This window comes from Monodon monoceros, unplaced genomic scaffold, assembly GCF_005190385.1.
Source record: "Monodon monoceros isolate NGI ecotype Baffin Bay Population unplaced genomic scaffold, NGI_Narwhal_1 Super_Scaffold_4, whole genome shotgun sequence".
NCBI lineage: Eukaryota > Metazoa > Chordata > Mammalia > Artiodactyla > Monodontidae > Monodon > Monodon monoceros.
Genome location: NW_021703781.1, coordinates 57,526,072 through 57,539,203, shown reverse-complemented (window position 1 = coordinate 57,539,203; position 13,132 = coordinate 57,526,072). Strand labels below are relative to the sequence as shown.

Genomic DNA, 13,132 nt, shown 5'->3' with positions numbered 1-13,132 from the left:
TTCCCTTCCCTTCCCTTCCCTTCCCTTCCCTTCCCTTCCCTTCCCTTCCCTTCCCTTCCCGGCCCGGCCTCCGCCTCCTGCGCGCACAGCCTCCGCCAGCGCCGAGCCCCCTGGAGCCGGAGCGCGGCGAAGGGGCGCCGCCGGCCCCTCCCCAGCGCGCTGACAGCAGGCTCCGGGGCCCCCGCCCCGTCCTCTCGCCGGCGGGACACACCCCCGCCCCTCCTCTGCTCCGCCAGTTCCCGCCGGACCCACCGGGCGGCGGAGAGAGCTGGCGGGCGAGCCGGAGAGCGGCGGAGGCGGCGCTGGAGGGAAGGGGCGCGCGGCAGGCCCACGGGGAGCCGCCCGGGCGCACGGAGTCCGCGTCCGCTCTCGACCGTCCCCGCTCCGCGGCCGTACCTGAGGGCGCCGGGAGCCCGGGCAGCGGCGCGCCGGACCGGGGTGGCGTGGGGGCCGGGGACCTGGGAAGCGGGAGAAGGAGCCGGAGCTGGACCAGGATGAGAAGGTGACGCCGCCGGGGGGCGCCACTCGCTCTGTGGGGGAAGATGCTCGCCTACTGCGTGCAAGATGCCACCGTGGTGGACGTGGAGAAACGGAGGAACCCCTCCAAGCACTATGTGAGTATCGCCCCTAAGACCCCCGCGGGGCCTGGCCAGGAACCCCCGAGGGCCCTGGGTGGCCCCTTGCCCTACCCGCGCTGTTGAGTCCCGGGGCTAATTGCCCACAGGGCAGCCTTCGGCGGTAGAGTTTCTTCGCAGGGCTGTGATCTCCAGGGAAGCCTTTTCTGACCTTCCTCCACTCCCCCCACGCCCGTTTTCTTTTTTTGGCATTGGAATTGGCAAGGGCTGCCCTTGTCTGTTACAACGGTGAAGTCATCTGTCCGCCTGAGCTTTGAAGGATGGTGGGGGGAGCGTTCGTCAAACCCTCGCTGGGAAGCTCCGTTGGGAAAGAGCATCTTACCGGCCCTCCCTGGGGACTCGGGTCATTCACGCTCACACAGACCGAGATGCTTTCAGAGGCTTGACCTGGGGAAGGAAGCCTCACGCGAGCCTCCCACTTTTGCTCCGTTCTCTGCCTCCCTAGGCCTGGGTCTGGGGGCAGAGGGATGACGCCGCACCCCTGCCCCACCTCCACCTTCAGCCCTGAGCTTTGATTTCCTTCTTAAAGTCCTTGTGTCCGTCGGTGTGAGGAGAATTGTGGCTTTTCCTTTTATCCCTCCTCTGGACATGACCCTTAACTGGGTTCATTTCCTCTTAAGTGATGCTCCATCTCCAGACATGAGGAGGCAAATGTTTGCTGTGGTCTCCGAGGAACAGCCGGCTGCCCCTCCCCCTTCCTTCTCCAAACTTAATGAGAAGGGGCTAAGGTTGATTGAGCCGAGCTCCTGGCCTGTGGGACGCGTCCCCCTTTCATCTCAGCCCCTCCTGTCTTCCCATCCTTCCCACAGTAAACTGTGTCCTTGACGCCTGAGAATGCCAGTCCTAGCGGCTTTGCTCCTGTTCTTGAGATAGAAGAGACAGACAGCAGGGCATCCAAAGCCGGAGGACTGCATCTTATTTGCAAATTAGTCAGTTAAAGGAGCATTTAGAATGCTCAAAGCATTAATTTTAACAATTAAGACAGGCTGTTGGTTGCTGCCCTGGACAGCACATTGATCTCTGAAATTCCTTGTTGGAAGGAGACTGGGATTTGTGCAAATGTCAGCCTCAGGCTACTCTTTCTGTCTTTATCCCCAGTGGCTCTGATCTTTGGGTTTCTTTATAGTAGAATAAATGGGCCTGGGCTCAGGTTGGGGAGGAGGTAAACCAAGGAGTCTGGTTCGTGATGGGACAGAGACGTGGGTGCTGGTGGGAGAGCTGTTCCTTTTGTGTTACTGGCTCAGCAAGCATCTTGCCCTGCCATTTCAAGAAAGCTCTTTTTGGAGGACTTGGGTCACCATGTGGTCACCCTCCCCTGGGGACAGATGTCCATTTGCACATCCCAGCACTTATTACGAAGTCAGTTTTCCTAAGTTCTTTTCTCAAATGTTGCAGGCTAAGTTGTAGGGGTTCTTTTCTTTTTTTTTTTTTTGTCCTGAACTTTTTTAATAAACATTTCGAATGTCATTTGGTTTTCTTATTATTCTTTTCTTGTTTGTTTGTTTGTTTTTTTGGCTGTGTTGGGTCTTCGTTTCTGTGCGAGGGCTTTCTCTAGTTGCGGCAAGCGGGGGCCACTCTTCATCGTGGTGCACGGGCCTCTCACTATCGCGGCCTCTATTGTTGCGGAGCACAGGCTCCAGATGCGCAGGCTCAGTACTTGTGGCTCACGGGCCTACTTGCTCCGCGGCATGTGGGATCTTCCCAGACCAGGGCTCGAACCCGTGTCCCCTGCATTGGCAGGCAGATTCTCAACCACTGCGCCACCAGGGAAGCCCCCTAGGGGTTCTTTTCTAGTCCTCAGTTAAGGTAGGCACTGCTTTCAACAGATGGCACTCTGTTCTGAGACCCAGGCAGGTGCCGGCTCTGGATTTTAGGTGAAACATCAAATCTTAGCTTTGACCGACGATGTCCAAGAGTACAGCTGTAGGATGCACTCCTGGTCAGGAGCGCTGCTAAAGCGACGGGGGGGCCCGATGCAGACAGTGTTGAGAGGTGGTTAGTGCTGAGGCTCTGAGTTACAGGCTCTTGTTCAAAGCCTGGCTCAGATACTGACTAGCTATGCAGCTTTGGGCAAATTATTTAACCTCCGTGGGCCTCAGTTTCCTCATTTTTAAAGTGAGTATAATAATAGTATCTACTTCAGAGGGTTGTCTGGAGAATTAAATGAGATCATACATGCAAAGCACTTAGTGCAGTTCCTGGCACAAAAGAAGCACTCATTAAATGGTAGCTTGGCGTGATTCTGACTAAGAAAGCACTTTTGAAAAGCAGCTATTAATGGTCTGGCAAGAAGGAAGAAGGGTTTGGGGTTTTAAGATTGATAATAACTTGTTCTGTGTGAAAAATACAAAAGAAGTCCTGTCCAATTCCCTCAAAATGATCATTTCCTCCCTTTTTATGGACAGTGTTTTCTGGGACGTCTCCGCTTCCCGTGTAAGAATCAATGACGTTATGTTTGGGGCCGGGAGTGATGTCACTGAGCAGATGGGGCCATACAGGGCCCTGAACCCAGGTTGTGGGAAAACAGTTAAAGGAGAGAGTATTGTGTGTTATGGAATTGTGGAGCTGGCAGGGACCTGAGGACTCATGAGGCTCCACCCCCTCATTTTTACAGATGAGAAAACTGAGAACCAGATGGGATAAAGTCACTTGTGACACAGCTAGTCCCAGCACCTGGGCCTAACTGGCCTTCTGCCCATGTCATGGGTTGGGTTCATCGAAATACCGTAAAAGGCTGGTTGGGGTTGACGAGCCCAAATATCTGGTGATAGCAAGAGGTTCCTGCACATTTGGGGCATCAGTGCATAACATAAGGAGAGGGGGCCGATAATGGAAAGTGTCAGCAGCGCCAACAGGGCAGGAGGAGCATGCTGGGGAGGCTGTGCCTCTGAAGTTTAGGATCGCCTCCTCTCTCGGCCTTGACGTGGTGGACACCACACACCAGAAGGTCAGGTGTTCCGGGCAAGGCGCGCTGGTGTGGGTAGCTGGCAGGACACACTGCGCCCGAGTCACGTATGTTCTGGAAGCCCTTTACGCTGAAGAAGCATGCCTTCTTCCCGCCTCTCCTCCACTGGTGGTGAATTCTGAGTCTGCGGTTTGGCAAATTGCAGAGCAGAGCCGCTTTATGGGACGTGCACGTTAGCTGGAGCTAGCTGATGAGAGGCCTGGGGCCCAAGCAGGAGGGGCCCTGCTGGCCCCAGAATGCTGGGAACATACTGCAAAGGTCTTCTCAGGACATCCAGCCAAAGGCATGCTTGTCCCCGTGATGTGGGGGAGCTGCCTGGACACTGAGGGTCTTGTGTTTTGGTCTGTTTATGAAAGGCAGGCAAGTGACCTCCATCATTTGAGTGGTGCTGTCAGCCCCTGGCTTCCTTCCCCTCTGTCAAGCCCCTGCTTGGGGTGCGTTTGGGGAAGATGGGTAGCTGCTGCTTAGGCCAGGCTCCCTGCATGGAGCCGGGCTCCTCTCTTAGCTTTTATGAGCTGCCCCTGGGGAGACCTTTAGGTAACCTGTCTTTGGCCTCAGACCACTTGTCTTTCAAATGATCCTGATGGTGCTGGTTGCAAACTGCAGATACCTTTGAAAACTTTCCATAAGGATTGAGTTCCAGTTCACACAATCCTTTGTACCCACAAGCATGTGTAGGTGTATGTCAAGTCATTTGGTGTTGGAGAGGAGCTCGTGCATCTAAAACAAAAAAGAAATTGTTTGGATTTGGGAGGCATTGTGCTTTCACAGTCTTTTCCTTTCCTGATTGTTTATTTCAGACAAATATCAGTCACGAGTGCTCTGATCCTCTACAGGACTCTTCAGGGAATGCAGATAATAGCCAGTGTTAGCAGTTACCATCGATGGGGCCAAATGCTTGGCGTGCATGATTTCATGTAATTCCTACAGTTCATCGAATGTCTTTGATTCCTTTATACAGATGGGTGAAGTGAGAGGTTAGAGGTTGCCCAAGGTCTCCCAGTTAGTACAAGGCAGACCTGGGTCAACTCAGGTCACTTTACCTCCAGAGGAAGCTATGAACCTACAGTGAGGCCCTTCTCCTCCACTGGAGTCTGGTTGGGGAGACCAGGCTCAGGTATACATGATGAGAGAGCGGTGCCATGTGGTATTTGAGGACTGGCTCACTGTGTGGGACGTGCACCTTGTGTCCTGGAGGTGAGTGTGTGACGGGTGATGGAGGAGGTCACTGTGAGGCAGGGGGAGTGGAACAAATCCAAGATGATATCTGCTCCCCAATGATGCTTGTGATAAATGAAGGATCCACCCTGTGGAAATAATACATTCTCCTGTGTGTTTAGAGCATTGCAGGTTTGGGTCTTGGTCCTGGGAGCTACATTTTTAGGAATTGGCCCCAGACCCATTCTTTTCTCTGCCCTTCATTTTTTCTTAAGCCCTTAGAGGACCCAGCCCCATGAGAGGAAGGGTGTGCAGCTGCAGTACGGAAAGGATCTTCTCAGGCCAGTCCCACTGTGGAATGAGTGGTGGTGGGCAGATCAGGGTTTGAATCCCACCTCTGACTCTTCCTAGGTGTGCAACCTGCAGCCAGTCACTGTGGGTCTCAGGTTCCTCACCTGTAACCTCACAGGGATTTGGGGAAATTGATCTGAGATAATTTGGGGCAAAGCTTCTACTTAGTACCTGGCCTCCATCATGGGTACTCAACATATACTAGCTTCCATCTGGTCCTCCTTATCACCAAAACACTTGAGTACATTTAGGATCAAATAGGTGAAGCTGTGAGAGAAGGAAAGACTAAGGCAAAAAAGGAAGGCCCAGCTGTTCATAGTCTGATGGGAAAGTGGGCTACATGCCTCGTGGAAAACACCCAACATAGGAGAGAAGCACATAAACAAGGAGCAGCTGTTCAGACCTGGAGAGCTTCCTGGAGCTGCCCTAGTGATGGCTTCCTGGTAGGCTGGGAAGGAGAAGGGAAGGAACTTGTGTTGGGGGAGAGGAGTAGAGAGGTGTTGCAGGTAAGGGCAAGGTCAAATAGTATCCTAGCCCCAAGGTCAGTGCAACACATGGGTTAGCACTCTTGCCTGCTCTCTTTCTCTCTGTCTCTGTCTATCTCTCACACGCAAGAACAGTTTCTTCTTCTCCAAGGAGGGAAGTGATCTAGGGGTGATTCACAGGTCTGACAAGGATTCCTGCTTATGGAACAACCGACCACATCCTTCAAGGCTGTTGGAAGAGGGAGCACAGCCAGCCGTTTATCATGGCCCTCTTTAGAGCCGAGTGAGGGTTTGGGGGGACAAATCAGGATTGGAATCACCATGTGTGGTGGCAGGCAGAGGGGAGGCGAAGGGAAGGGAAAAATAAACCTATTTGATGTCATAGGAGACCGGTTCCAGCTCCAGAAATATAAGCGCCAGCTGCTGCATTTTCCAAAGAGATATTCCGAGGCCAGCGTGAGTTAATCGCCAGTGGAGACAGTGAATTAGAGCAGTGTTGTTAGGACTTCTGACTTGGGGGTTTGCACAGCGGTCCCTGGAAATTGCCTTCTGATTTCCTCAGCCTGAGTCACTGACCAGACTATTTCTTGGCCAGAAAAAGTCTAACAGGAAACTCTATTCTCTTTTGCCTCCTTATTAAATAAAATAAAACAAATAATAGAGTTACACATACGGTAGTCACACTTCTTTTGAGTTCTGAGAATCCGGGAAAGGGATCATGGGTTAGGACAGTGAGCCAGGGAGAAGGAAGGACAAGGGGTGTGTGTGGGAAATGAGGTGGAGATACTGGCTTTGGAAAGAGGTTCTGAGCCAGGGCCAGAGGTGCTCTCTGCCATGGCCGTTGCCAAAAGCAATGGAAGAGTCCAGGAGAGCGATGAGCATTTGAAGCGGTGATTCCCAGAGCTGTGAGTGACTTCATGCCCAGGCCGGGCTGCTGCTACCTGTAGTGGAGTCGGGGGGGAAGGGGGCACGGTGGGGGGGAGGGGGGACTGGGGGAGGGAGGGGGGACGGTGAGCCACAAGCAAGCCCCTCTCATGCCCCGAGTAACCTCCAGGCAGGTCACATCAGCAGCAGGTGCTGAGCAGAGTCCAGCGAGGATGTCGAGGTGCAGGGGGAAGGGAAAGAGCCCATCTGTGAGTACCTACTGTGTGCCAGGCCGTGCAGAAGAGACCCTTCAGAGGGCATTTTACTTAAGCGTCGTAACAATCCCACGAAGTGGGTAGGTGTTTTTATCCCCACTTGACAGGTGTGGAAATTGAGGCCCAGAGAGTTTATGTGAGTCTCACTCAGTGGCAAGGCTGGGATTCTTACCCTGGCCTCTGACACCTGAGTCTGTGAGCTTGTTACTTTCTTCCCCATTAGAGCTGGGCCAGTGAGAGAGGGGTATGAAAATAACCGAGGAGTCCGGGCAGCACCTCCTGAGAGGATGACGTGTATCTGGAAGGCTGTGTTGTTGGAGAGCCCCTGGGCTCTGGTATCCCTGGGCCAGAATCCTGTCTCTACCACTTACTACGTGGGACCCGGTGCAAGTTACTTCTCTCTCCGTGCCTCAGTTTCCTCATCTGTTAAAAACAAACAAAACAAAATGAGGGGAAAGTAGGACCTAGCTCAAAGGGCTGTGCTGAAGGGTAAACGAGTTAATAAATGTCAAGACCTTAGAACAGTACCTGGCACATATTAGGTGCAACATAGGGATTTGTTCTAATACTGATTAAGTCCTGAAGCTTCAGAAGGGGGAGCTCTCTGTGAACTGGAGTTTTCAGGGAAGACTGGCTGGCGAAGGCAGTCTTCACGCTACGCCTTGAGGAGTAATTAGGATTTGGATGGGAAAGAGTAGGATTTAGGTGGGAAAAAGAGGAGAAGGGCATTCCAAGAAAGGGAAAAACAAAGGTGCCGGAGGCGGGACGTGCAAAGAAAACGCGGACAAAACCCAGGTGGGGCAGAAGGATGGGGAGGAAGGGTGGGCCGGCTTCTGAGGGTCTCACATGCCAGCCGAGGGAATTCAGAGTTTATTGTTACACCTCCGCACCTTCTGTTCCTCCCAAGGATTGCAGGGGAAGGGGAGCTGATTGTCACTGTGGGTCCCTTCTGGTGGGCCCCAGAGCTGGCTCTAGGATTGTTGTTGCAGCCGTGGTGGGAACAGAGCTACATGGAACCGTTTCTGTAGCTCTGCGTTGGGGACTCTTTTTTTTTTTTTTTTTAAACATCTTCATTGGAGTATAATTGCTTTACAATGGTGTGTTAGTTTCTGCTTTATAACAAAGTGAATCAGTTATACATATACATATGTTCCCATATCTCTTCCCTCTTGCGTCTCTCTCCCTCCCACCCTCCCTATCCCACCCCTCTAGGTGGTCACAAAGCCCATTTGCGTTGGGGACTCCTTAGCTGCAGGCCCAGCCCAGCCCCTCTCTGTTTATAGCTCTTACTCCGAGGGGTCAGGCTGCCTCATAAAAGTTGATTGCACCCCAGAGGTCTTGGGGAGGGAGGGCGGAGGAGGGGGAGGGGAATGCAAGGAGTGAGGCGTCAGCTGCTTTGGGCCACATCCGTGGAGGCCCCGCTGGCAGGGCCTGAGGTCACGGTGTAGTCATTTCCACCCCCAACTGCAGCCTGCCGCTAAAGCACCCCAGTGGCAAGAGAGAGGAGACCCCGTCCTTGGAGGGTCTGGAGGCTAATACCAAACAGCTTGCTGGGAGCCCCGGATGAGGTCTCAGTGTTACCTGAAACTTTCAGGCCAACGTTGTCTTCTACTTCAGCATCTCTCTGAACCTGTTTTAGTTATAAAGACAGTGCTTCAAACTACCTCTTCATTTATTTAACCCTCACTCCACTGCCAGATATTCCAGTAAGCCTGATTCTTTAGGGAAAATGTAATAATAAAAATAACAGCTAACAGTTCTGAATGCTTTCTACGTGCTGAGTTTTACATGGAAACTCTCAAAGCAGCCCGCCGAAGCGTGTAGTTACTGCTGGCATCCATGTCGTGCAGGCGAGGACGCTGAGGCCCAGAGAGCTTAAGGGAGTTGCCAAACACCACACAGTTAAGAAGCTGCGTGTGGAGAGGCGCCTGCAATGACCCAGGCCTGCTGACTCCAAAGCTGGCCTTGTCCCCATAGAAGCCTCGCAGCCAGCCCTCCATTACATGCCACACCTCGGGAGACCGGGCCCCAAGGAGATTCCACCTGAGGCCTGGCTGGTTGGCTTCTCAAGGTGTGAGACCTTCCACATGTCACCTTCCCCACTTGATCTCCATTTGCCCATCCAGTAAATGGGCTGACTGCTTCCTTTCTGCCTTGTAGAGGGGAGGGTGGAGAGGAAAGCTGCTTTGGAAAACGCTGAGCCCAGAGAAAATAGCTGTGTGAAGGGGTCCTAGATCCCTCAGTCTGGTTTCCTAATCATTTGTGAAGGGGATGCTTTACAAAAAGAAGCTTTTCCTGATGCCAGGGAATTTTTAGACAAGGTTTCCTTGCCATACTACGCCCCCTGAGAAGCCTATAGCCAGCGTTGACTCAGGACCACTTTAGGCCCCCAGTGAAGATGCTTTCTAGAAAACCACCTCTGGGAACTACGCTTTGCTTCTTTCCAAGCCTGTCAGTTTTGTGAATGGAAGAGACAGAGCTATTTCCAGTCCCATCTGTCTCGGCTGTTACCTGGGGGGAGGAAGTGACATCCAGGGGGCTGAGCTAGCAAAGGGGAAACAGCTGTGCTTTCTGCCCCTCCCTCGGCTGCCTTTTCTGGCCCTTTGCTGTCATTTCCCTTTGCCTGTGAGGAAGCCACCCTCCCTAGGCCTGGGAGGAGGTGGGCAGTAGGGTTGGGGCAGGATTCCTTCCTCTGTGTGTGTCAGTGCAGCATAAATTATGCAGTGGGACGTTTTGGGCCCTCCAGTCTGTCTCTGGACTCCCTGGAGTGTGAACCAGACCTGACAGCAATTGATCCCTCAGGGAGTGGGGGTGGGGTGCTGCCCAACATAGTGAACTTTCAGGGTCAGGGATGGCGCGGGCGTGGGCCGCTCTGTATCTCTGCCTATCACTGCGTGGTCCCCAGTAGAGAGCCTTGGCTGTTTTCCTTTTTCCAGGACTATTCTCACTCAGTAACAAAGGAGACCTTGACCTCTATTACATGGGCACCATTATCGTAACAGCTACCACGTATTGAATCCCTATTTTGTGCTAGGCCTCTTGTTTATGATCTCTGGTCCTGACACAGCCCTGAACGTATGCATTTTTAACCCCATTCTATGCATATGGAGACTGAGGTTCAGAAAGTTGAGGTTGCATTGTTAGTCAAGCACAAAGCCAGGTGTGTTCGGGCCCCTACCCCCAGGCGGTGCCTGTTTCACACTGTCACTGTGACTTGCACATTGGTCCCTCTCCTGGGCTGCCCCAGGTTGGGGGTTGGGGAGCTTCTGCCGGCCCAGCGCATAGTCCTCCTGGGGAATAGTGTTCTTTGTGGAGAGAGCCTGCCTTGCTGGCTTTGCCCACCTAAGGGTTCTGAGCGTGAAGGGATTGTCTCTGCTGTTTGAAGCGGCTGCCTTGTAAACTCTTTCATGGTAGGCCCCATTCTGACCCAGCTTTATTCCGTTTCCTGATGGCCCAGACCCAAAGGGCTATTTTAAGGGCCTTGCCTGTGTGGGAGAATTTCTCTTTGTAGCAACAGAGAGGGAGGCCTGGCTGGCCTGGCATGGTGCTGGCAGTGGGGCTCTGAGAGAGCGAAACTCTTTCCTGAATTCTGCCTCCTGGGCAGAATTCATTGGGCTCTCAGCACAGGGCCTGGCACCCGGAAGGGACACGGTCACTTGTCAGTGAGGGTAGGGCTTCCAGAGGTGGCCGCCCAGGGATTTCTGCTGGTCTAAGCCCCGGTGGCGTGGCAAACTGATCCTTCTCTCGCAGAGTTGTAATAGGACAATGTCTGGACTTTGGTTGCAAGCCGGGGTGAATTATTTACTTTAGTCATCGCTCATTGGCAACTGGAGAAAAACGACCTCATTTTCCCCACGATTGCTGGTTGTGGCAGCTCCTGGGCAGGGATAGTGGGGAAGTTGAGTCGGAGAATGTGTGAGTGGAGCCCTTCTAGGTGCAGGCACGGGGCTAGGGCTTCTCATCCGCCGTCTTCTTTAATCCCCACTGCCACCCTGAGCATCACCCCTGTTGCATAGCCAAAGAAGCAGGGGCTCAGGGAGGTGCAGCATCTTGCCCCGCATCACATGGCCATGAACGGTGAAAGCCAGGGTCTGAATCCAGGTCTCTGCAGTGATGAAAGCCCGCGATGGTTCCACTGTGCTCCCTGCAGATTTGATGGATTGCCCACCCCACAAAGGTTAGGTTGCTAGGTAGGAGTACTTCTCTTTTTTCCCTGCCCTCAGCTGGAGGCATCCACACATATCAAAACTAGCTGCACTGGGTTTTTCTCTACACTCTCTGCCCTCCCTCAGACTCTGGTCTCCGCGGCTGTATTTCTCCCTCTGCTGCACGCACCCATGGGAGTCTCGTCCCTGATCTGTGGCTGTGCTAGGGTATGGAACGCTGACAGCACTGCCCTGGGCTTAAGAAAGGAAGTCAGCCCAAAGGGCATATGCACAGTGGGCCTTCCCTTGGAAGGCTGGGGCCCTGCAGCTTTATAGTGGCTTTGTCTCCCGAGAGCTTCCCAGAGAGGCTGGGAGACTAGGAAGCACATCACGTGGGTCCCTGATAAAACTTCAAGGGTCTGGATTAAATCCTGGTCATCTGCCCACACTGACCTTCCCCCAGAGCCCCTCCATTAACATGTGATGTGGTTGGAGCTGGTATTTGGGATCAGATAACAAACCTCTTGCTACCTAGAATGGACCCCTAGCAAGGTCTGGCCTCTATTTTGGGATTCAAATTTTTATTCGCCTTGATCTCGTGTCCAGAGGCACTTTTAAAAGCCTGGTCCTTCAGAAGCTCCAGCTGCTGGGGGTTCTACGTCCTGTCCCCAAGGATGGTGGCTAGCACGGCACTGTGGTTGGGAGCAGGGAGCAGTTAATTTCCCAGGCACTTTCAGCCTGCTGCTTGCTCAGGCTAAACGAGGCTCTGGCAACTGGAGCTATAGCCCCCGAGAGGGCCTCAGGTGGCAGCAGCTGGAAGTTGAGGGCAAGAGGATGGGAGCAGAGCACCGACTCCCCTGATACATGGGCTCAGGCTCTGAAGCCCTTACTACCTTGTTTCACTTGTTCAAATTTCTTCCCTGCCATGGGCCTCAACTTTCTAATCTGTAAAATGAGAATAATAGTAGTAATAACAACAACACTTGGCCCATTTGCTTGTTACTCCACATGGTGCTGGGGACATGCCTGGTGTTCAATGGATGGCAGCTGTGGTTATTATTATCTTGGTCATCCTTCATGGTTTTGCTTAGTTTCTGCTACCTCCCAGAAGCTTCCAAGACTTCTCATCTTACGATGTTTTCTGTCTGTGAATTTTTGCAAAGTTTATTGTTTTAACCTCTCCTGTAACTCTTACCAAGAATGGCCTTGGGTTGCTCAGTTTGGGGCAAGCCTATGTCTCCTGTGCCTGATTGATGGAAAAGCCCATTGTGGGGTGGACCTTAATCTGATGCTTATTTGTATTCATTCATTCAATCAATCAATCAACATTTGAATGTTTACTCTGTGGCATTGGGAACACAGCAGGACAGATAAAACTCCCCGCCCTTTTGGAGCTCACATTCTGATAGGGGGAGGGAAATAATAAACAAAACTGGTGAAATATGTAGTGTGCTGGATGGGGGATAAATGCTGTAGAGAAAACTAAGCGAGGTGAGGGAGACAGGGAATGGCAGTGGTGATGGGAGTTGCTGTGCTGTTTTATAGAGTGTGGCCAGGGACAGCTCCCCTGTATAGTGACTTTTAAGTAAGATCTGAAGGAGGAGAGGGAGTGAGGCCTGTGGATATTTGGAGCAAAAATGGTTGAGAAAGAGGGAACAGCAAGTGCTAAGGCCCTGAGGTAGGACCGTGCCTCTAGCCTTTGCAGAGAAGAGCAAGAGGCTGGTGTGGCCCAGTGGCATCAGCAAGAGGGAGGGCGGTGGGCAGTGAGGTCAGGCAGCTGAAGAGCTCAAGTTGCGCCTGTGTTCCTCCCAGCGCCAGGCCGGGTGCTCTGCTTAGCAATGAGGCGTCCTCTTGACTTGCTGGAGACAGAAACTGGTCAAAACACAGCTGGAGAGGTTGCTCTGGGGACTGTTTGGGCTTTGACCCTGACCCCCCCCCCCAAGAGGGATTCTGTGGGGAAATACAGCCTCCATCAGCAACGGCTTGGATAGCACCTGAGGACCCCGAAGGTAGCACACGTCTTAGGGAGTTTCACTAACTGAACATTAGTTTTATACCTACTGTGTGCAAGGCACCAATGCTGAAAGCAGTCCCTCCAGCTGGGAGCTAGAGGGTGGGGAGCTCCTGCAGAGGCAGCAGCCTCGGCATGCTTTCATCTTTAAACTCCCTCCCTCATGCTAGCTGACGGTCTGGGTCACAGTAGGGCCTTGAGCAGTGAAATAAATTGTAGACGAAGGCTTTATCCTATTAAACC

The 13,132-nt window shown here is 52.8% G+C and overlaps 1 protein-coding gene across 1 annotated transcript in view; it reads left to right on the top strand.

The window, feature by feature from the left end:
* The first annotated feature begins 35 nt into the window (after positions 1 to 35).
* SH3PXD2A (SH3 and PX domains 2A) overlaps positions 36 to 13,132 on the top strand; it is a 232,854-nt gene continuing 219,757 nt past the window's right edge. The window contains exon 1 of the mRNA XM_029244683.1: positions 36 to 614. Coding sequence (XP_029100516.1) covers positions 543 to 614 — 72 coding nt within the window. The 5' untranslated portion in view covers positions 36 to 542. The remainder of the gene's footprint in view (positions 615 to 13,132) is intronic.